Source organism: Fusarium oxysporum, chromosome 10 (assembly GCF_000149955.1).
Source record: "Fusarium oxysporum f. sp. lycopersici 4287 chromosome 10, whole genome shotgun sequence".
Taxonomy (NCBI): domain Eukaryota; kingdom Fungi; phylum Ascomycota; class Sordariomycetes; order Hypocreales; family Nectriaceae; genus Fusarium; species Fusarium oxysporum.
This window is the reverse complement of record NC_030995.1, coordinates 2,039,043-2,057,394: the sequence shown is the minus strand read 5'-3', so window position 1 is coordinate 2,057,394 and position 18,352 is coordinate 2,039,043. Positions and strand designations below refer to the sequence as shown.

Below are 18,352 nucleotides of genomic sequence, written 5' to 3'. Positions count from 1 at the left end.
GCTCCGGCTCATAAGGAGATCATCGATATCGGTGGATCTACTCTTGATGACACTTTTGACTCTCAGCTCCCAAGCGCCTTCAAGGGAGTTGGCTACTTCCCAAAGGAAGTTGCATACACTACTGGTATGCACCATTGGTGCGAAATTGCCGACAATTCCTATCAAACAACCGACGAGCTTGACATTATCAAGTCTACTGCTTCCGACGTTGTTAACGACATGCCAGCTACCGGTGCTGTCATCATCGACCTTGGAGCCGCTAACTCCCGAAAGTTCGTTCCCTATGTTCAGGCTTTCATCGAGCAGGGCAAACCTTGCATCTATGTCGCCCTTGATCTCTGCAAAGAATCTCTTACCAACCATGTCAAGAAGTCGGCTGCCAACTTCCCGCAGATTACCTGCATTGGGTTGTGGGGGAACTTTATCCAGTGCGATAAGTACTTCGCTACTCTCCCCAACCCCCGTATCTTCTTGTCACTCGGATCCATTTTCTTCAACGCCCCCAGACCAGATGTGTGTTGATCGATGCATTGAGTTCTCTAAGCATCTCTCTGGATCTCCCTACTCCAAATTGATCGTCGGTCAAGATGGTCTTTGTTATCACCGTGTGCGCGTTCCGTCATGCCGCCTACCAGACTAAGGCGTACGATGCATTCTTCACTTCTTACCTTCAAGGCATTCAGACCCACGCCGATATTGACGCCAACTCCACAATCGCCTGGACCTACGAGTCAAAGCTTGACAACTCCATGCACTACTTTGAAGTAGTGGCTCAGCACGACATGGTTTGTCACCACTACGACGATTTCCTCGTGAAGAAAGGCACCGTCTACACCATGTTTCCCTCCTGGAAGCGAGGCGAGTCTGAGGTCCACGAGATCACCAAGGCCCAGGGTCTCAACATCAAGACCCTCGGCAAGGCCCCCAACTCTGGCATGCGCCAGTACCTGATCCAGCCTCATATCTAAGCGGTATGGACAAACAACACACCCCATCTTTCCTTTGTTTTCGGTAACGGCTTTTGGTCGGAGTCTAGGCTAGACATGAAGAAGTCACAAGACAACTGCGCAAGCACGGCACGAGGAGTTTAGGATTTTGGACTTGGACATGGGTAGATGTTTTGACTCTTAGGTTCAGAACTTCTTGACTGCTCGATAAATACACGGATGGACAGCTAGATCTTAAACCCAGATCCCCCCCTGAATAGACACACGAGATTCAGGCATATTGATTCCCAACTTGCAATTGTGAAATACCACACTGGTGACAACTCTAACATGACACATGTTTTAAAAAGATGTGGCAATATTGTTGACCTCTATGGGTGTTCAATTGCTGCGCGCTCGCTCGCTATCAGCAAGTACAAGATTGTTATTTTCATAATCTCCGGCTCGAATGTTGTGTTTTATCCAGCTCCCATCTTGAACGACGTCGCCAGATGACGTAATCATCTGGTGGAGCCAAAAACGATGCCATTTCTTGAACCTGTAACTTCATCCTTTGACTTTTCCGTCAACAGCAAACCTTGCGATCTAGCCAATCATGTCAAAGCGAAACCTTCTTCTATGCTTCGACGCATTCGGGACACTAATTAGGCCCGTTCGACCAGTTGCGCAGCAATACGCTGACGTTGCTCGCCAATGCGGTTTCACCAACTTCAACGACGATGAGCTACAAGCCGCCTTCAAATCGTCCTTTAAACAAGAGTCCAAGAAGAATCCAAATTATGGAAAGGAGACGGGGTTAGGGGCGACGAATTGGTGGACCAATGTTCGTATATGAGATCTTTGCGGGACAGAATAATGCTAATATCACTCAGGTTATCCACAACACATTCACATCTTTGGCAAAAGATGACAAACCTCTGCCGAAGGATCTAGCTCCGAGGCTATTGCATCGCTTCTCCTCGAAAGAGGGCTATTGTACTGAAACAGGTCTTGTTGAGGCATTCAAGAAGTTGAAGCAAAGCCCGCCTCCACATTTTGACAACGTCGTCATTGGTGTCATCACCAACTCCGATGATCGGATTCCCAGTATTCTCTCATCTTTAGGTCTTGCCGTGAGCCCATTGAGATATGGAACCGACACAGACATCGCCAAGCTTAAGGATAAGACTTATGACATCGACTTTCATTGCATTTCTTATGACGTTGGCGTTGAGAAACCAGACAAGCGCATTTTCAACGCTGCAGAGCACATGCTCGCTCAGGTCATCAGCGCTCGCAGCAGCAAGAGCCTGACTCAAGCTGAAGGGGAAACAAGTAACTGGCAGAAGGTATATGTTGGTGATGATTACTCGAAAGACGTTCTTGGGTCAGCCAATGTAGGCTGGAATCCGGTGCTCCTTGACCCGAAGGACGAATGTGACAACGGCGAAGACTTCAGCCATTTGCGGTCATCTCCAGATGAAAGTCTTGAGGGGAAGATTTTCAAGATCGAGGATAATCCAGGGGCAACATTGGATGGAGCGTTTGAAAAACACAAGGTGGCGACTGTTCATTCAATTCGGAACCTCCTTTCCTGGCTCTCGGCATCAAGTTAGACTTGGGCTGCGACAAGAATTTTGGTATTGTTGCACGGGATAACGACTCAAGAAAACGCCATAGATTGTTTTGGTGAGATCCGCCACCTATCATTCAGAAGTTTTTTCTTGGCTCGTCAATTCCACTCAGTTACTCAATTAGGCTCGCCGAAATGAATCATCCTTCGTCATCCCAAAACGGAACGCTCCAGATCTGATATTGTGGATCTCCAATCTACCATTGAACTGCGAAATATTTATAACTGACCTTTGTTTCTGTGGCTTCCCTCATACATGTGTTCAGTCCAATTTGTGATACCCTCCAAAGTCAATCATGGCCGCCATCAACATATCAGTCGTCGAATCTCACCGCCTTAGCATTGCCGCCTCACACGAACAAGCTATTCCTTTATCTCTCCTCGACAGCACAACCGCCAATTTCTCCAATGCTAGCGCCATATGGCTCTTTCAAAAACCCACTCGCGATAACTTCAATTTGGCCTACCACCTACGTGAATCTCTGGCTCGGACTCTTTGGTTCTATCCGCAATGTGGCGGTCATCTGAAGGCTGTCAAATCAACAGATGGCACTGTTGCGCCAGAAGCAAAGTCGTTTCCGCCTCATGCTCGACGGTTCGGACGTCTCTATGCGCATTATGGAACCGATAATGATCCTGGCGTGGAGTTTGTTCATGCCAAATGCGATGCTACACTTGAGTCTTTATATCCCGCAGATAGGATATCTGAGCAACATTTCTGGAAGTGCGACTCCAGTGTCTTTCAGAAGTTCATGGCGCCGGTCACGATTGCTCAGCCACTGAAGGATGTCGTGGAGGACGATAATGGGCAATTGTTTCCTCTTCTCGCCATCCAAATCACTGAATTGTCTTGCGGCGGCTTTGCCCTTGCTCTCAATGGAGCGCATCCTCTCGCAGACGCCACGACTCTTCTCGCTTTTCTCAAACACTGGGCGCAAGAAAGTCGCGAAGGTTTTGGAAAGGCTCAGCGTAGCTCATCACCACTCTTCAACCCTCTTCTCATCGACAACCAAGCGGGCGGAGACATAGATGCTGACGAACCAAACCTGGATATCATACAGCGAGCGAGAAGTTTACCAATGCATAGATTTGACTGGTGGCATCCTGACTCAACGCCCCCTTGGCCGTTCAAGATCCCCTCACCTTTTGACGAACAGGACCTTGAGCCCGTCGGCAAACCAATGCCATGGGCCGAGTGGAATGTTGCCAAGCCTGTTTCAAACTACGTTGTTCACTTGAGTCAAACGCAGGTGATACGTCTTTGGAAAAGGGCGAACGAGAACTCGTTACAGAAGCTAAGTCAACACGATGCAATTCTATCTCACATTTTGGTCCTGCATCGCTCGCGCTCGTGGCCTCGAAAACGACACAGATCCAATTCATTGCGATCTAGTCTACGGGCGTCCGCTCGTCCTTTCAACTCGAAAAAGACTTCCTGGGATCACCAGTCGTGATGATGAACATTTGAACTCCCAGCCCTCAGAAGTTACCAAACCCATTCAAGCATAAAGTGCAGTGGCCAACTTCAAGTTCCGCAACGCACTCAAGACGATCTCTGACCCCTCCAACATGGCCGCACATCTGCACAGCCTAGCTTTTGAAAAGTCTCCTCAACGAATATGGCAAGCATTCTTGGGTAGGCGGCATATCTTGGTGACGACCTGGGCGCGAGCAGGGATATATGACATCGACTTTGGGGTTGAATCCACGTGTCGTTATGCTGAGGGTGTCGTTCCGGAAATGGATGGAAATGTGTTGATAAAAGAAGCACCTGGTCCTCCGGCGAAGTATTGGACTGACAATGGGGTTGATGTCTCTATCCACATCAGGACAGAAGATATGCAGCGGCTTATCAGGGATCCGCTCCTGTTTCCCGTCGATGCTTGAACTCAGAAAGCTTTTATACTCAGACTGTAGCTTCAGACTCGCAGCTACTATAGTAGAAGATCAATTTATGGACTTCGCAATCGAGGCTCGCAAGATCAACGAAGCACAGGCCCCATGGCCGTAAAACCGGGGTCCGTTTCCTGACATTATCAGCACACGAAGTATCATCTAAAACAATTGAGACTTACCATGGTTGCCCAAAATCCAACGACTGTATGTTCTTCAGCATTCTAAGCTAGTGATGACATAGGGGCCTTATTCTCGATACCCGTTCCCCCGGTAAATGCTGCAGTTCGACCCCTGTTCGTCTTTATCTAGATATGATTGTCAGTTTCTGTTCGTCGGACCAACGAAGCGCCTTCTCACCTCGAATCCTACGAGTGCGTGAGTCCAAAGCGTACTGAAACTCTCGATACGCTCTCCGCCTGGGCCATCGATAAGGAAACTCTGTACATAAATGCGGTTGGTGTCGTATTCTGTACTGTATCGTCCACCTGCGCGTCTGTAACCGAGTTCACTTTGGCTCTTGTCTATTGAGGCCATGTTCACATATTCGATCTTGAGTACATCCTTTGAATGGACACGATGCTTGACGATGATCCTGCGGAGCTTGCTTGGATCACCATTGGGGAAAAGCGCAAAACAGGCTGGTAGATCTTGTTCGACTGACGAACTGGGCCTGAAAGGGTTGTTTATAGTGGCGTCAAGTCCTGGGAAAAGCAAGTCGGGGGTTGGTATCTCGGGATACCATAGTGTAGACATCGTTGGTTCCCAGGATGGTGGGTCTTGGTTGATAGCTATGATCACTAGCTTCGCGGCCTGCATTTCAAGGTCATTCGGGGGATCTTCCCAACAAGGGGGTCCCAATAACTCACATCAAACCCGCCCATCAGATGGGTAACAGTGTCTTCTTCTGCGTAACCTTGTACCCTTCGCTTGGGTATATTCTCGTACTCCCCAGCCCAATAAGATTGAGTGCCATCACCAAAAAGTATGCAGATGCCCCTCACTCCGTGCTGATCAAAAGCAACATCAAAGCCCTTGATCTGAATACTTGTTACCTGTTGGGCTAGGAGCTCCTCTTGTCTGGGGTGTTGAAAGCCAATAGTAAAGTCTTTACTGTTACCATCACTGAATCTCAGTCCGGATACGTAGCGTCGCTCAAAGATGTCAATTGTCGATACGTAGACAGCAGATGGGTTGCTGGGCAACACCAGCATGCGAGTATAGAAGAATCTGCATCCTCTCTGGAACAGTTTCCCGGGAAGACTAAGTGTCCTACTGACATTGGCCCAGCTCTTTTGATCAAGTAGCTCAGCTGGCATTGCATCTGGCTCGAACATGGATTGGACGCGGTGTCCATCGCAGGTAGTTTGCCGCATACTTTGGAGAAGCTTATACATGGGAGAAGCTAAATCCCAAACGTGGCGTCTCAGTTGAAGAGCGTTTCGAGTCTTTCTATCAGACTTCAAGGTGTTTGTCGCTCTGTATATGGATTCCCAGTTTCCACCAGTATGCTTTTTAGCCTCAAAAATGCAGTCAAATTCTCGTCCGAGTCGGAACCTGTTCTTCCAAAACCGACTGGGCAGTACGAGATTGGTGAAAGCTCGTGAGGAACGCTTCATGAGAGTGACCTCTGTGAGGGTCAAATGATTAGCAAGTTCTAAAATAATATCGGCGGGCAATCTGAGAAACGGGTCACGAACCGTGAACCGGTGAAGCTTTGGCAACGGTTCGGATTCCGTAAAGTTGTTGAAGGTATTTGATGCGAGTTTGTCGAAGATCTGCGTTAGCTCAACGATGCTGTATGGATTGGCATCCGGGTCGCGACGGTATGACCAGGTTAGAAAGTTCTCCTCGCCTGGAGCGACGTGAAGTCGATGACAGGCTTGTCCTCTATAATCATGGCCCCAGTTGAGCATTCCCAGTTGCTTAGGAGCTGAGTGGCAGAGATTCAATATGGATTGGAGATCTTTCTGGTCGACAGTGCCGAAAGTGTTCAAGATCTTCCAACATGCGGCATGGAAAGGATAACCCCAAGCTTCGGGTAGCATGCCAGGGGGTAACGGACCTCTAAAAGGGTTTTCACAGTCGTAAGGCATGAGAATCACCCTGATACTCCTCCCGTCGTTGAATCTGTAATCTGCAGGGTCAACAACGATGTAGTGGTGTCGGCTAGCCCTAAATCCATCGGTTGAGAGATAGGCACGAGCATTTGCCTCTCTATCAAAAGTGTAAACTTTGAATAGTCAGTTACTGCATCTCCGTTCATGGACACGACTTTTGCTCACCAACGTAAAATTGATCCAGCCAGAGCGACCTGCTCCGGTTCGATGGTGTGAGGGCGATGTAAATCCCACAGAGACAACAGCAGGGATCTATTTCTTCCATTGTGGAAGGAGTTTGGTTTTGTTCGAACCCGCTGCATAAGAGTAGGAAATTGATGGAGGTTGCGAGAGCAAGGTTGACACAGCCGAGCCGAGCCACTTGTTGTTGGTCGAGGTTGAAAAAGAACGAACCCCCACCCGCTCTAGGGGGCTGAGTAACCTGTGCGTAGGTACTATGCCGTACTGATAATCAGATGTTCTGCATAAACAGCCCTTACCTTCATATGAACAGCATCATAAGACATCCATCCCTTCCTATGTAAAATGGCCATTCCAGAATATGTTCCGCTCGATCAACTCGAAGGAGTTCACTTTGAGTTACTATCAAGAGCAGTGCGCAATGTTCTCGACACTGGCATCGCACTCATCACCTACGCCCAGATTATTGACGGCCTGCCTGTCACTGAGGTCGCTTGGGACCAGTACTCCAGCAAATACGACCCTAGCCATCCCACCAACAGTCACAAAGAGCTTTGCCCAGGGGCACTTGAGAAGGCCAAAGTCTTCCGCACCAACTTCGCCATGGCTGATGTGAAGATTGATCTGGAGGTATCGAACCCTCAGGATCCCTTAATCACTCGTTGCGCCTTCTAATCTTTTACAGAAACTGAATCGGTATCAAGAGACGAAGCCCCCCTTCTCGATCCTTTTATCTACGTCTTATTGAGGTGACTGTGTGCGCCCTCCATCAAATCGGTGTTCGCCTATCACAGCAAGAGAACTTCCATGATCCTGCTACAACCGCCGGCCATGATGTTGAGTCTACCACCAACTGGGAGCTACTTCTTGATCACCTTTGCCGCGTTACCCCTTGGCCGACAATGTTTATTGCAACTCAATTCACAGCTCATAACCGGTATCCGAATGGTATCGATGACATTGTTGGATACTGGGCAGAAAACCGCATTCTTGGCGGAGTAGCACTCTTTGACCATTCACAAGCATGGACCGGTGACAACGAACCAAATGTGTACTTTCAGTGTACCCGCGAAAGAGTCACCTTCCGCGTCTGTCAGCTCATCGATGCTCAACAGTCAGCCTTGATATCATTTCTTTTAGCGGATACCGAAGACGCCATTGCCAAGTGTCCGCTCCCCATCTTACCAACCTCTGAAAACAGGGTTCGGATAGACCCAGGAGATGCTATTCCAGTTAAGAAGGTTTGCAAAGACATTTGGGAAAGAAAGCATCCCCCAAGACGGCGGAGGGCGCCGCGGCTGGAACGTCCTAAGATATCTTTAGACTATCCAGAGTTACATATTGATGCAGAGGTTGAGCGCCTGAACAAAATGTAAAGCGTTGATGATACACAAACTGCGTAGGCTCAAGATCTTGTTTTGAACACATTAACGACTGCATTCTTTCATCAAGCTTCAGACGATGATTCACAGACAATATAGCTACAGAAAATAACACAGTTTTCAAAAACCATAAACAGCGATATTTGTTCCATTTTTGTCGAATTGTAACTAGTAAACCGGTATAGAAATACAATAAGTTCCTTTTAAAAAAAGAAATGAAGCAACGAGTTGAAGTACACTGCCAGGACGGGAGATACCGATTCGCTGTCAGATTTCTGGTCTCGTGGTTGGTTGTTCTACGTCACCACCTCAGCTTATGTCTTAGCTCTCCTCACTTCAGCACTCAAAATGTCTTTACTCCTCGGAGTCGTCCGGACTCAATCTCCTCCACAATGAATTTGTGGCATTCGCTCTGAAATACCATGGTTCTTTCTCCGGGGGCAACGGAGGCTGGACCAGAAGGCGATTTCGTTCTTTCATCAAACATGTCCGGCGAGAATCAACTTCAAAACCCAGTATGTGTCGATGCGAGTCTCTGTCGACTCTGCCGCTTCCCTATCAAGGGAGACAAAGACAAGATAATTGTCTGTAAGTTCAAGACATCGAGTGGTGTCTCTGGGGCTTGGCTGACCAACTGTAGTGACTCCAGATGATCAGGTATCATCCCCGTTCAATATCTACTACGAGAAATTCTATGCGTCTCTTTGCATCGACAGGTCTCTCAACATTTCCTTCCGGCACTGCGTTTATCCATATTGCACCCATAACAAGGGACTCGCCATCGCTTTCCATGCAGAATGCGTTGAGATCGCCGCTCCTTTTGGAACTCCTCTCCACGAGTACCGCCTCGTCACCGAGCACTCTTATCGTCATGTCTCGTTGAACCATGAAAGACGGAGAGGTCGTATTCGGGAATTGATAGAGGGGGCCCTGTGCAAAACATATGGCAAGCTGTCGCCAGAACTTTGGCATATCGTGTCCGACGACGACGAGTTGATCAGACTTTACACCATAGCGGAGCTTTCTCTGCAGCATCGCAAGACTGAGTGGTCTGCTGATCCGTCGCTACCAGTGCTGATCACAGCCGTCAGAATGGATGGTGTGCAGTATGTCGGTTCACTCACAAACTATTCCAGCATTGTGGGCCGCCAAGCTACGACATTGATACCTTCATCCGATTTTTCGAACCTCTACGTTGCAAGCGATCACCTCGGCATCAGGCGAATCACTTCAAACCCGAACGAATTCAGCTTAGACGCAATGCATCCGGCCTATTGGCAAACAGCATCAGCAAACAGCCAAACGCTTACTTTCCATGGGGATGTAAGTCCTCGAGACCATTTAGTGCACCAGAAGCTAACTACGTATGCGCAGGGCCTCAAGCTTCGAGAACTGTTGACTTCTTCCATTTACCCTCAGGTCCTTTGGCCTCATCCGGCAACACCGTCTGAACTCGACTCGATGACATTCTACTATGCTGGTTGGGGCGAAGGAGATCTTGAGGCCAGGTTAAGAACACTGACTTTCAATGAGCCTGGTACAACTGGATATTCCGTCTGTTGGGCCAATGACGAGATGGTCTCACTTCATGTCCATCGCAACGTGGGACATCCCGGCACTGACGCTTCACTATTGGATGAGCACTCTGAGTATGAAGACCGAGGTCTCCTAAAGTGGACCTACTACCCAATTCAAGAAGATGAGTTCATTCAAGAGGTCTGGCTACGAGGGTCCGAGAAATATGATACGACCCGACCCCTCCCATCTCAAGGTGAAGGCGGTTTGCGATATCATCTATCGACACCTTGGGGATTGCAGAAATATAAGAGACGCAGTGACATAGCTCTTGCGGTAGGGCATCCTCCCACTGTTGATCATTGACGAGCCGCTCAGCTAACAATACCTAAGCTTGTTACGAGCAAAGGTCGAAAGACTGTTGCCGGGGGGTTCCCAGACCATCATGGACAATACACGCCATATTCGAACCATCGTCACTGGAACCTGGTAGCAAGAATATCCGCGAACGCTCCACTTCGAGTCTTCTTCTCTCCCTCAGACCATGGAATTTCCCTGATAGTTGCACCAAGATTACTAGACAATCATACCGGAGCCTCTCCGCCGAGGCAAACACCACTAGGTGCCATGCCACGCTTCAACCCCCTTCACACTTTGCACTACTCTTCTTCCTCCCTGGAGAATGTCACAGAAGTTATTGTGTGTAAGAGCAAGAATGAGAAGGACACAGGCGTGATTCGACACTTTGACTTGGAGAACAGCCGTATGGTTGAAAGTCCCTACAAGAAGGTCGCCGGGCTATTGCTTCGGTACGCTGATGGCAGTGAGGCTAGCGTTGGGTGCTTTCGGTTTGACTGGGCCGAGACGCCGCTTACAACAGACGATGCTAGAGGACTATTTGTTGGGACAAGGCCGGGGAAGATCGTGCAGATACCTCCACATGTAGCTGCCGTAAGTACCGCACCTCCAGAGGCTGAGGGAGAATTTACTTGGATGGAGATGTCCTGGACTGGAGTACTTGAGTGGTGGTTTAACCCTGATAGCTTGGACACTAGCATCACGCATATCCATTAAGCAGGTGAAATCCACGGCATAAGAAGAGCATAAACAACAGAAAGACATTTCTTAATCATTATCGTCTCTTGAGTAAGAGACTTACATGGGTATGCTTCGAATTCTGATTGTCAGCTGACATAAGACGCGATGCGCAATCTAGTCTCGCTTCTCTGCTGACGCTACCCCACAGGTTACGATTTGCTTCCTATAAATTCTCTCTTCAAAACCATTCTTTTGTCTCATCTTGCCAGGAATAATATACCGCGAAAGTAACTACCATGTCTGAACTCAACGTCAATAATTTCTACCACATCTGGTTCACTTGGGTTGACCCACTGACCGTCCTCCCTACCGTCTACGCTCTCATCTTCACCCCTGAATTCATTCTCGATGGCCTCATTCCACTGAGCATGTCTGCGTACAATCCAGACCAGGCCTTCTTATTCCACCAGCTCGCTGCACTATACGCGTTTGTCGCCATCATGCTGGCAGTCCTTCTCAGAGTTAGCTCCGATATCAAAGTATGGAGAGTCGTCATTGGCGGCGTGCTTCTCATAGACATTGCGATCTTGTTGAGTGTCTTTGTCAGCATGAAGCAACAGGGACGTTCTGAGTTTTCTATGTTCAGATGGCAAGACTGGGGGAACTATCTGTTCACTGGATGGGTTGCTGTTGTAAGGGCTTTGTTCTTGGCTGGGGTTGGAGTTGGTGGTGTAAACAAGGGAAAGATGGCTTGAATGCTGACGATGAGATGGGTTTCTTATGGCATTGCTAGTTTGAGTCATGGCATTGGATGTCTTGATGGCTTGGACGAATGTCAGATTGTTGTTTGGATGATCAAGAGTAGGGTTCTGCGAACAAACAGCAGCATACAACCAGGGACCTAGGCGCCATATTCTTGGGTGCATCTATAGAATGGGTGAGGGCTTCTTCGACCTTTTCCTTTATGTTCTGAATTCGAGCCTACGAATTGTCTGGAACACCATGGTCCATGAGAGCACCTTTCACATTCTATTGTTGTTGGATATTGTATGCAGTAATCGATCATTTGCACAAATATCATTGATTTTGTCTCCTTATGTGACCGCTAATACCACTATCATCTAGATGCACCATGTTCGTTGTAGATATGGCCATTCACATATCATCAGTGAATGTGTGATACATAGAAGAGAGTCTCTGATTGAATCCAAAGACCTGTGCCAGTGCCAACTCAAGAGTGAAGCTGCAGAACAATAACGCAACAGGAGACCACTTCCACTCTTTTTTCATCATATATATTGCACCTTTTCGTTTCGTCCCCTTCAAGTCTTTTTTTCCCCCTTACCAACACTCACATTGAGATTTCCATCAACTGCTATCACACAACCTGTCAACATCACTGCATACTCACCTTCAGCCTTCAGCATTTACACGAGCATCTTCATCCCGATTCACCTTTCCCGTCATCCACTTTACTTCAACCGCAATCATGGTCCTTGAGATGCCCAACCGTAACCGCAACCGCAACCGCGACCGCGACCGTAGTGACAGTCGTAATCGCAGCGACAGTCTTGACCGTGATAATAACCGTCGCGGCCGCGACACCTACGAGCACACCATCAACCCGACTCTGATCTTCGGTCTAGATCGCCTCCGTGATGGCCTCGAGCTTGTCTACGGCCGCAACGCCTTCACTATCGTCGGTGACATTATGCAGTTTACCGTCCGGGTCCATCTTCCCATGCCTGAGAACTTGGTCGCGCGCCTTCAGGATGAGGGCTTTCTCCGTCGCGAGCCAGTCGAAGTTCTCCCTAAGTCTGTGAAGGATCAAATCAAGGCAAACGGTTGGTACCAGATGCGGCCTTATGATCAGGAGGAGCCTTATTATGGGTAAGTTGTTGGGGGTGAGTGTTGATAACGTCTAAGGACTCGTCTTTGGCTGGACAGGATTTTGAGAAGGATCGATTGGGATACTTGATGGCCGAGCTACAAAAGATACGGTAAGTAGCTTTGTCGGAGTTTTGACATTCTGAATAGACAGATCTGGAGTAGGACTCTGGAGCGCGGAGTATACCGGTAGACAGAGAGCATAATTGACAATCATCTATACCGGAGTCTATTTTGACATTTGATGCAACCAAACCTAAAATTGAGTTCCATTTACCTTCATGACATGCAGCCAATTGAAATGTATTAAAGCTAAGTAGATAACACCAGCGATACTCGGTCTGAAGACGCGAAAACGTACGGGTGGTGTATATAAACACCACATCTCGACGCCATTGCATCGTCTGGTCCTATAGTTTAGTGGTAATGACGTCGGATTTTGATACCCTCAGAAGCCTTCCGAAGACCCCGGTTCGAACCCGGGTAGGACCTCGCTTTTTGCCAATTGTCCCAGTGTGGAGGAGCTTGGCTGTTAAACTCCGTTTGAAGCCTACCATTTCACCGAGGGTCCTATAGTCTAGTGGTTAGGACGTTGGATTTTGATCACCATTCAAACTCTTCCGAAGTCCCCGGTTCGAACCCGGGTAGGACCTCACCTTTTGGCTGTCCGTCATTCTGTCTTTTTTTCTTCGCGTCTAAATCTTTTTGCAGAACTGAACTCTCCTGTTCCATGAACGTGGGTGCTCAACATCTCTCGAGCGCGTCATCGAGAGTTTTTAGCTTGGTGCTGGCATGGAATCTCTGTTACATAAGTCTGATCGCGACCGTACAGCATTGAATGAGGCTTCAGCCATAATATCATTAAAAGTTACGTATTGCTATCTACTATTATATACGATCCAAAATGCGCATCAATTGGCTTGCGGCTTAAAAGGGCACGGGAACGTTACGCTCAAGGTATCCAAGGAACTTGGGGAGACGACGCTTTGAGGGAGCATCAGTAGATCGCTGAAGATCCTCAATTGCGCTAGCCCACTTGACAAGCTCAGCTTCAGCCCACGCAGTCTGCATGATTCCGAGACCGAAAGGCATTCCAGAGTCCTTGGCGTAACCGCCGGGGATGGTGATGACGGGATAACCTGCCTGGGCAGCGATCTGAGGAGCCTGAGCAACTTGGGGAGGGACGAGAAGACCGGAGAGCTTCTTGCCCTTGTACGTGAGAGCGTCGTTGATACCCTTGCGGCAAGAGGTTTGGCAGAACTCGAGGGCTTGCCAGTATGTCTCGTCTTGGACGCCCTTGGACTTGAGAGAGGCGAGGAAACCGTCCTGGCCGGAGGCGAAAGCGGGAATACCCTTGCCGTTCTTATACGGGTAGCCACCCTCAACACCGTCGTACTGCTTGTTGAACCTGAAACCGTTAGTAATGTTCAGACAATTGAGATGCGGTGGGCTCACTTGACGATGTCCTCAAGGTTGCGGACGTTGGTGTTCTTGACCTCGCTCAGGTAGGTCTCGATGTTACGGTAGAAGTCGACCTTGATGTAGGTGTACTCAGACTCGTTGGGGAAGCCCCGAGTAGTACCGTAGTCCCAGTTCCATCCATCAGGGCTGACAATGGTCTCGTAGTTGGTGATCTCGGTGCCATTGATGATGGTGGCGCCAGCAGACTTAATCAGGTCAACGAGCTCGAGAAGCTGAGACTGCATGTCCTCATCGGCAAGGGCCCAGAAGCTCTTCCAGGGAAGACCAAAGGTAGCACCCTTGAGAGCCTTCTTGTCGGTAAGGTACTGCGCATAACCGCCCTTGGGGGTCTTGTTCTTCTGACCCTCAGTGTAGTTGTCGCGCTTGTCAACGCCGTAGATGGCGTCAAGAACAAGAGCAGCATCCTTGACATTTTTGGCGAAGCAGCCAACAGAGTCCTGGTGCTCACTCTCGGGAATGACACCGGCGCGAGAAGTGAGACCAACAGTGGGCTTGATGCCAACGAGGGCATTGCGGTTGGCGGGGTTGATAACTGCGACACCATCAGCGCAATCCACAGCATTCAGATTCAGTAAAACTCACCACTACCATCAGTCTCAGTACCAAGCGAAAACGCAATCACATTAGCACCGACACCAACACCACTGCCAGAAGAGCTACCGCCAGGGTTAACAGTCAAGTTGTAAGCGCTGCGAACCTGACCACCGCGCGCAGAGTAACCCTCAGAGTAATCGTTGCTGCGCATATCAGCCCACTCGCTGAGAGCAGCCTTGCCGAAGAGGACGGCGCCAGCGTCGCGGAGCTTCTTGACGACGTGCGCATCGCGGGGGACGACGTTGCCGAGGAGCGCCCAGCTGCCGGCGGTGGTCTCGAGACTGTCCTTGGTGGCGATGTTGTCCTTGACGGTAAAGGGAATGCCGTGCAGAGGACCTCGGCATTTACCCTTTGCGCGCTCGGCGTCGCGCTCTGCTGCGATGGCGAAGGCGTCGGGGTTGACCTGGAGAACAGAGCTGTGCGATGTTAGTTATGTTCATGGCACCAATTGCATCAATTGACCATGCAATTTGCCATCTCAGAAACTTACTTGAGGTACTCCTTGGTCTGATACGTGCGCATGAGGTAGCAAGTCACAAGCTGAACAGAAGTGAGCTTGCCAGCCTTCATAGCATCTTGCATCTCTGTAAAAGTAGCCTCCTCAAGCTTGAAGCCATTGCAATCAGGCATGGGGAACAAGTCAGGCGATCCGGCATTCTCCTCCAAGGGAATCATGTTGGGCTGGATCGCGAACAGAGGCTCATTCTTGGACTGCTTAGGTGTAGCGCTCACGCCCTGTGCGATGAGGCCCGTGGCCAACGACAACCCGAGAAGCTTCATGGCGAATGGGATTTGATGAGCAACAGAAAGGCTGTGATGTTCAGAGTGAAGAGAGGGAGGGAATAGCAGCTGTTTTGTTTATTCCCTAGACAGGTAAGGTAAGCTATGCACATTAATTACTCTTGCAAGGGTGCCCCAGCGGCGAACTTGGAGTCGGCGAAGACGGAGGCTGCGGGAGTACATTCGGCCGCTAGACAACGTCAACTGAACTAAACAGAAAATGTCATGTCATGGCCTTGCATTCAATTGCCCATGTCATGTCACTGGTTCCCTCGCATCTTTGGAAAGATTATCACGGATCAGTCAAGCCGGATTGGCGGGGGGGCAAGCCGGGGAGGGGACCCTGAAGCTTTTAGCGGACTGCACCGCTAAAGAATTTAGTGGATTGTGGTTTACGGTAGGCCTAAACTCGATCGAGGCATTGTCAGGCTCGAAAAGTCGCGCAGATTCATAATGGCTCTTCATATTCGGGTCATTGATGCCGTGTTTGATGGAGAAGATGAAATGAATATGGAAGGTGAATTTATTTCTGTTACGAAAGAAGGGATGAATCCTTCTAGAAGTGGGATTTGACGTGCATGTCTTGTGCATGGAAGGATGGTGACAGTTCGGTGCATTGAAGATCGTGTTCCAGCGTGTCGGGAGGGTTCAGGAACCGAACATCACAAGAAGCAGACTTCAGGGAGCAAGAAAACTTGAGACTTTTAAAAAGAGGATGGCAAAATGAACTCAGTAAAGAGTCCTCCAAGCTTAGGCCAGATTATCTAAACATTTTCATCGCTTAGGGTAAAGGTCCTAAGGTTTCTTGACGGCAGACAAGAGGCACGGAAAATGAGTAAAACTTCAGACGAATTTGATATCACCATCTCATAAAGAATATTCATGCAGAAGAAGAATAAAGTCGCTCGATCATTGCCTTCCTGTATGTCATCGCTTGCAATCCATCCCAAAAAGTTTTACTTATACATAACACATCAAAGAGACCATTCCATTATTTCCACGACCGTCCAGCATCGCTCCCACTTTTCGAGTCTTGCGTATCCTCCTTTATCCTAAAATCCACCTGCACCAAAATGCCATCCGCACTGTTCTCACTCGTATTATCCGCCGAGACATTCTTCGTGCGATACGTCTTGATCCCCTCGGCAGACGTGTCGCGACTGGTGAGAACATCGTGTTCGGGACGGAAGTGCAGTGATCGCAATGCTGTGCCGCCCTTGGAACTGTGTTGCTGTGCGTATCGTGACTTTCCTGTGCTCTCGCCCTGGCTGATGTCTCGTCGGAGAATGAACTTGTCGAACAGGGGCTTGACGCCTGGGACTGAGAGGGCGATGAGGGTGGCGCCGATTTCACTGACTTCGATGGCAAGCATTGGGTTATCTGTGAGGTGTTAGACAAGGTATCAGTTGCTGATATGTGATTGACCTACAAGCCCAAGACATGTCGGCGTTCCATTGCCCTTCAATGACAAACACCAGCCGTGTAATAGAGATGGCAATGACACTAATACCAGGCAAAAGAATGCATCCCAATTGGATTTTTCGCTTCCTCGGCATCTCCAACACTCGAAGCATCACGATTGGGATACCAAACAGCAACAAGTCGCAGACCAGCGACACCGACGAATTGACGCTATAGACCAATCCCCATTGCAAACAAGTATACTTGTCAAAATCAGGCTGCCACTCATACGGCCAAAGTCCCGTAACAGGCGTACAATGAAACACAATAAGTAAAACTTGCGGTAAGAATCCAGCGATCAAAATGCCAAGCACGATCTTGATGGAGAGTCGAAGACGGTCGTGAACAGCGCAGAGTCGATGGTAGAACGCCAAACCGGACATTCGGCAGAACAACAGCGCGACCGTATAGACAATATGGGCGCCAAAGTCGAGAACTTCGGTGTATTCAATCGTTGGCATGTCGAGAACATATTGGATATAGTCGAAATGTCGCCCAGAACCCAGCTGGATGAGCTTGATGCACAGGCCAACGAATACTACCAAGCAAAGCTAACCGATCTGTCAGTTTTCTTGACGATGTTACACCAGTGGGGAGGGATCGACGCCCGCGATGGGGTCCAGTGACGGAGAATAAAAAAAAAGGACTTACCCATGATACCAAAGTCAGAGAATCATCGAGGCCAAATCGTCGGATGAGGAATGCTCGTGATGCAAGACGGCCAAGAACAATAATACTCGTTAGACAAGTTACCAAGATAATACCCACAATGGCGGGTGCATCTTTGGACTGGTTGAGGTAGGCCGCCGTTACTCCCTTGGGGACTCGTCCATCGGCAATAGCCTGGGCGACTTTTGAGTCCGTCATAGCGAACGAGATGGAGCGTAGATCTAGACTCTCTTCTCCATGAAAGAGACGGTTTCTACACCATCAAATCTTTGTTTATTAGAGCAAGAAACTAGAGGAAACCGTAAAATCTCGATCGAGGGTGAGTTAAACTCCTTATACAAAGCCAAGCCTATTAATTTACTACCTAATGGATGGAACCTAACGTTTCCTGCTTTCTCCCCTTCGAACTAAAAGGATTCGGACTGTAATGCAACTCCACAGGGTGACCGCGACCAAGTGGGAGGGAGGAGGAAGTGGTAGACTCGGAAACGGAACAGCTGACCCGTGCGGAAGCTACGGACGTTCACAGTTAGCGGATCATTATTATTATCGTGCTTGTCTGTCCCTGTCACTGATACAGAGTTTTCTTCCTTTCTGGAATCGTAAATTATCCCACCCACTTTCTGTTTCGGCACTTTGGAACTGCAAAAAAGTGGTGTGTTGGGAAATGCAGTCGAGGTCTAGAAGGAGTTTAGTTCTGTGGTGGCTGCGCGATGGCACCTAGGGGAGATATGACACAATGGCTTGGGAGCAGAGTTTTAAGATGCAGATTTAGTTTTTTTTGGCGCGCGA

General features: G+C 48.9%; 10 protein-coding genes and 2 non-coding genes across 15 annotated transcripts; 9 read left to right on the top strand and 3 right to left on the bottom strand.

Annotated features, from left to right (window-relative positions):
• Positions 1-126: 126 nt before the first annotated feature.
• On the top strand, positions 127-968 carry FOXG_11640 (uncharacterized protein; the record flags this gene model as incomplete). Its single annotated transcript, XM_018391354.1, has 2 exons — positions 127-513; positions 588-968. The coding sequence occupies 2 exons, from the start codon at positions 127-129 to the stop codon at positions 966-968; spliced, it is 768 nt and encodes a 255-aa protein (XP_018249980.1).
• Positions 969-1,542: 574 nt separating this feature from the next.
• On the top strand, positions 1,543-2,542 carry FOXG_11639 (uncharacterized protein; the record flags this gene model as incomplete). The annotated part of the gene is made up of 2 exons (XM_018391353.1): positions 1,543-1,770; positions 1,820-2,542. The coding sequence occupies 2 exons, from the start codon at positions 1,543-1,545 to the stop codon at positions 2,540-2,542; spliced, it is 951 nt and encodes a 316-aa protein (XP_018249979.1).
• A 313-nt stretch (positions 2,543-2,855) lies between these two features.
• FOXG_20585 (uncharacterized protein) lies at positions 2,856-4,135 on the top strand (the record flags this gene model as incomplete). The annotated part of the gene is made up of 1 exon (XM_018400863.1): positions 2,856-4,135. One exon carries the CDS (start codon positions 2,856-2,858, stop codon positions 4,011-4,013), a length of 1,158 nt encoding a protein of 385 aa, XP_018249978.1. The 3' UTR covers positions 4,014-4,135.
• Positions 4,136-4,676: 541 nt separating this feature from the next.
• FOXG_20584 (uncharacterized protein) lies at positions 4,677-6,837 on the bottom strand (the record flags this gene model as incomplete). The annotated part of the gene is made up of 4 exons (XM_018400862.1): positions 4,677-4,760; positions 4,813-5,265; positions 5,322-6,685; positions 6,738-6,837. The coding sequence occupies 4 exons, from the start codon at positions 6,835-6,837 to the stop codon at positions 4,677-4,679; spliced, it is 2,001 nt and encodes a 666-aa protein (XP_018249977.1).
• A 260-nt stretch (positions 6,838-7,097) lies between these two features.
• Positions 7,098-8,128, top strand: FOXG_11636 (uncharacterized protein; the record flags this gene model as incomplete). Its single annotated transcript, XM_018391352.1, has 2 exons — positions 7,098-7,382; positions 7,457-8,128. The coding sequence occupies 2 exons, from the start codon at positions 7,098-7,100 to the stop codon at positions 8,126-8,128; spliced, it is 957 nt and encodes a 318-aa protein (XP_018249976.1).
• A 428-nt stretch (positions 8,129-8,556) lies between these two features.
• Positions 8,557-10,723, top strand: FOXG_11635 (uncharacterized protein; the record flags this gene model as incomplete). The annotated part of the gene is made up of 4 exons (XM_018391351.1): positions 8,557-8,722; positions 8,775-9,457; positions 9,509-9,985; positions 10,043-10,723. The coding sequence occupies 4 exons, from the start codon at positions 8,557-8,559 to the stop codon at positions 10,721-10,723; spliced, it is 2,007 nt and encodes a 668-aa protein (XP_018249975.1).
• A 196-nt stretch (positions 10,724-10,919) lies between these two features.
• On the top strand, positions 10,920-11,665 carry FOXG_11634 (uncharacterized protein). The gene has a single exon (XM_018391350.1). The coding sequence runs from the start codon at positions 10,984-10,986 to the stop codon at positions 11,440-11,442; it is 459 nt and encodes a 152-aa protein (XP_018249974.1). The 5' UTR covers positions 10,920-10,983; the 3' UTR covers positions 11,443-11,665.
• A 511-nt stretch (positions 11,666-12,176) lies between these two features.
• FOXG_11633 (uncharacterized protein) lies at positions 12,177-12,767 on the top strand (the record flags this gene model as incomplete). Its single annotated transcript, XM_018391349.1, has 2 exons — positions 12,177-12,577; positions 12,725-12,767. 2 exons carry the CDS (start codon positions 12,177-12,179, stop codon positions 12,765-12,767), a joined length of 444 nt encoding a protein of 147 aa, XP_018249973.1.
• Positions 12,768-12,980: 213 nt separating this feature from the next.
• On the top strand, positions 12,981-13,066 carry FOXG_20583. Its single transcript has one exon. It is a non-coding gene; the product is annotated as a tRNA-Gln (tRNA).
• Positions 13,067-13,140: 74 nt separating this feature from the next.
• FOXG_20582 lies at positions 13,141-13,227 on the top strand. Its single transcript has one exon. It is a non-coding gene; the product is annotated as a tRNA-Gln (tRNA).
• Positions 13,228-13,352: 125 nt separating this feature from the next.
• FOXG_11632 (uncharacterized protein) lies at positions 13,353-15,733 on the bottom strand. Its single transcript, XM_018391348.1, has 4 exons — positions 15,141-15,733; positions 14,639-15,066; positions 14,030-14,588; positions 13,353-13,982 (listed from the first exon to the last, which is right to left on the bottom strand). The coding sequence occupies exons 1-4, from the start codon at positions 15,428-15,430 to the stop codon at positions 13,502-13,504; spliced, it is 1,758 nt and encodes a 585-aa protein (XP_018249972.1). The 5' UTR covers positions 15,431-15,733; the 3' UTR covers positions 13,353-13,501.
• Positions 15,734-15,879: 146 nt separating this feature from the next.
• On the bottom strand, positions 15,880-18,273 carry FOXG_11631 (uncharacterized protein). 4 transcript variants are annotated; one of them, XM_018391345.1, is made up of 4 exons: positions 18,181-18,273; positions 17,543-18,073; positions 16,860-17,442; positions 16,238-16,810 (listed from the first exon to the last, which is right to left on the bottom strand). In XM_018391345.1, exons 2-4 carry the CDS (start codon positions 17,756-17,758, stop codon positions 16,422-16,424), a joined length of 1,188 nt encoding a protein of 395 aa, XP_018249969.1. In that variant the 5' UTR covers positions 17,759-18,073; positions 18,181-18,273; the 3' UTR covers positions 16,238-16,421. The 4 variants fall into 4 exon arrangements, with proteins under 4 accessions (XP_018249968.1, XP_018249970.1, XP_018249971.1 ...); XM_018391344.1 differs by having other exon boundaries at positions 15,880-16,810; positions 17,543-18,262; XM_018391346.1 differs by having other exon boundaries at positions 15,880-16,810; positions 16,860-18,262.
• Between the last annotated feature and the right edge of the window lie 79 nt (positions 18,274-18,352).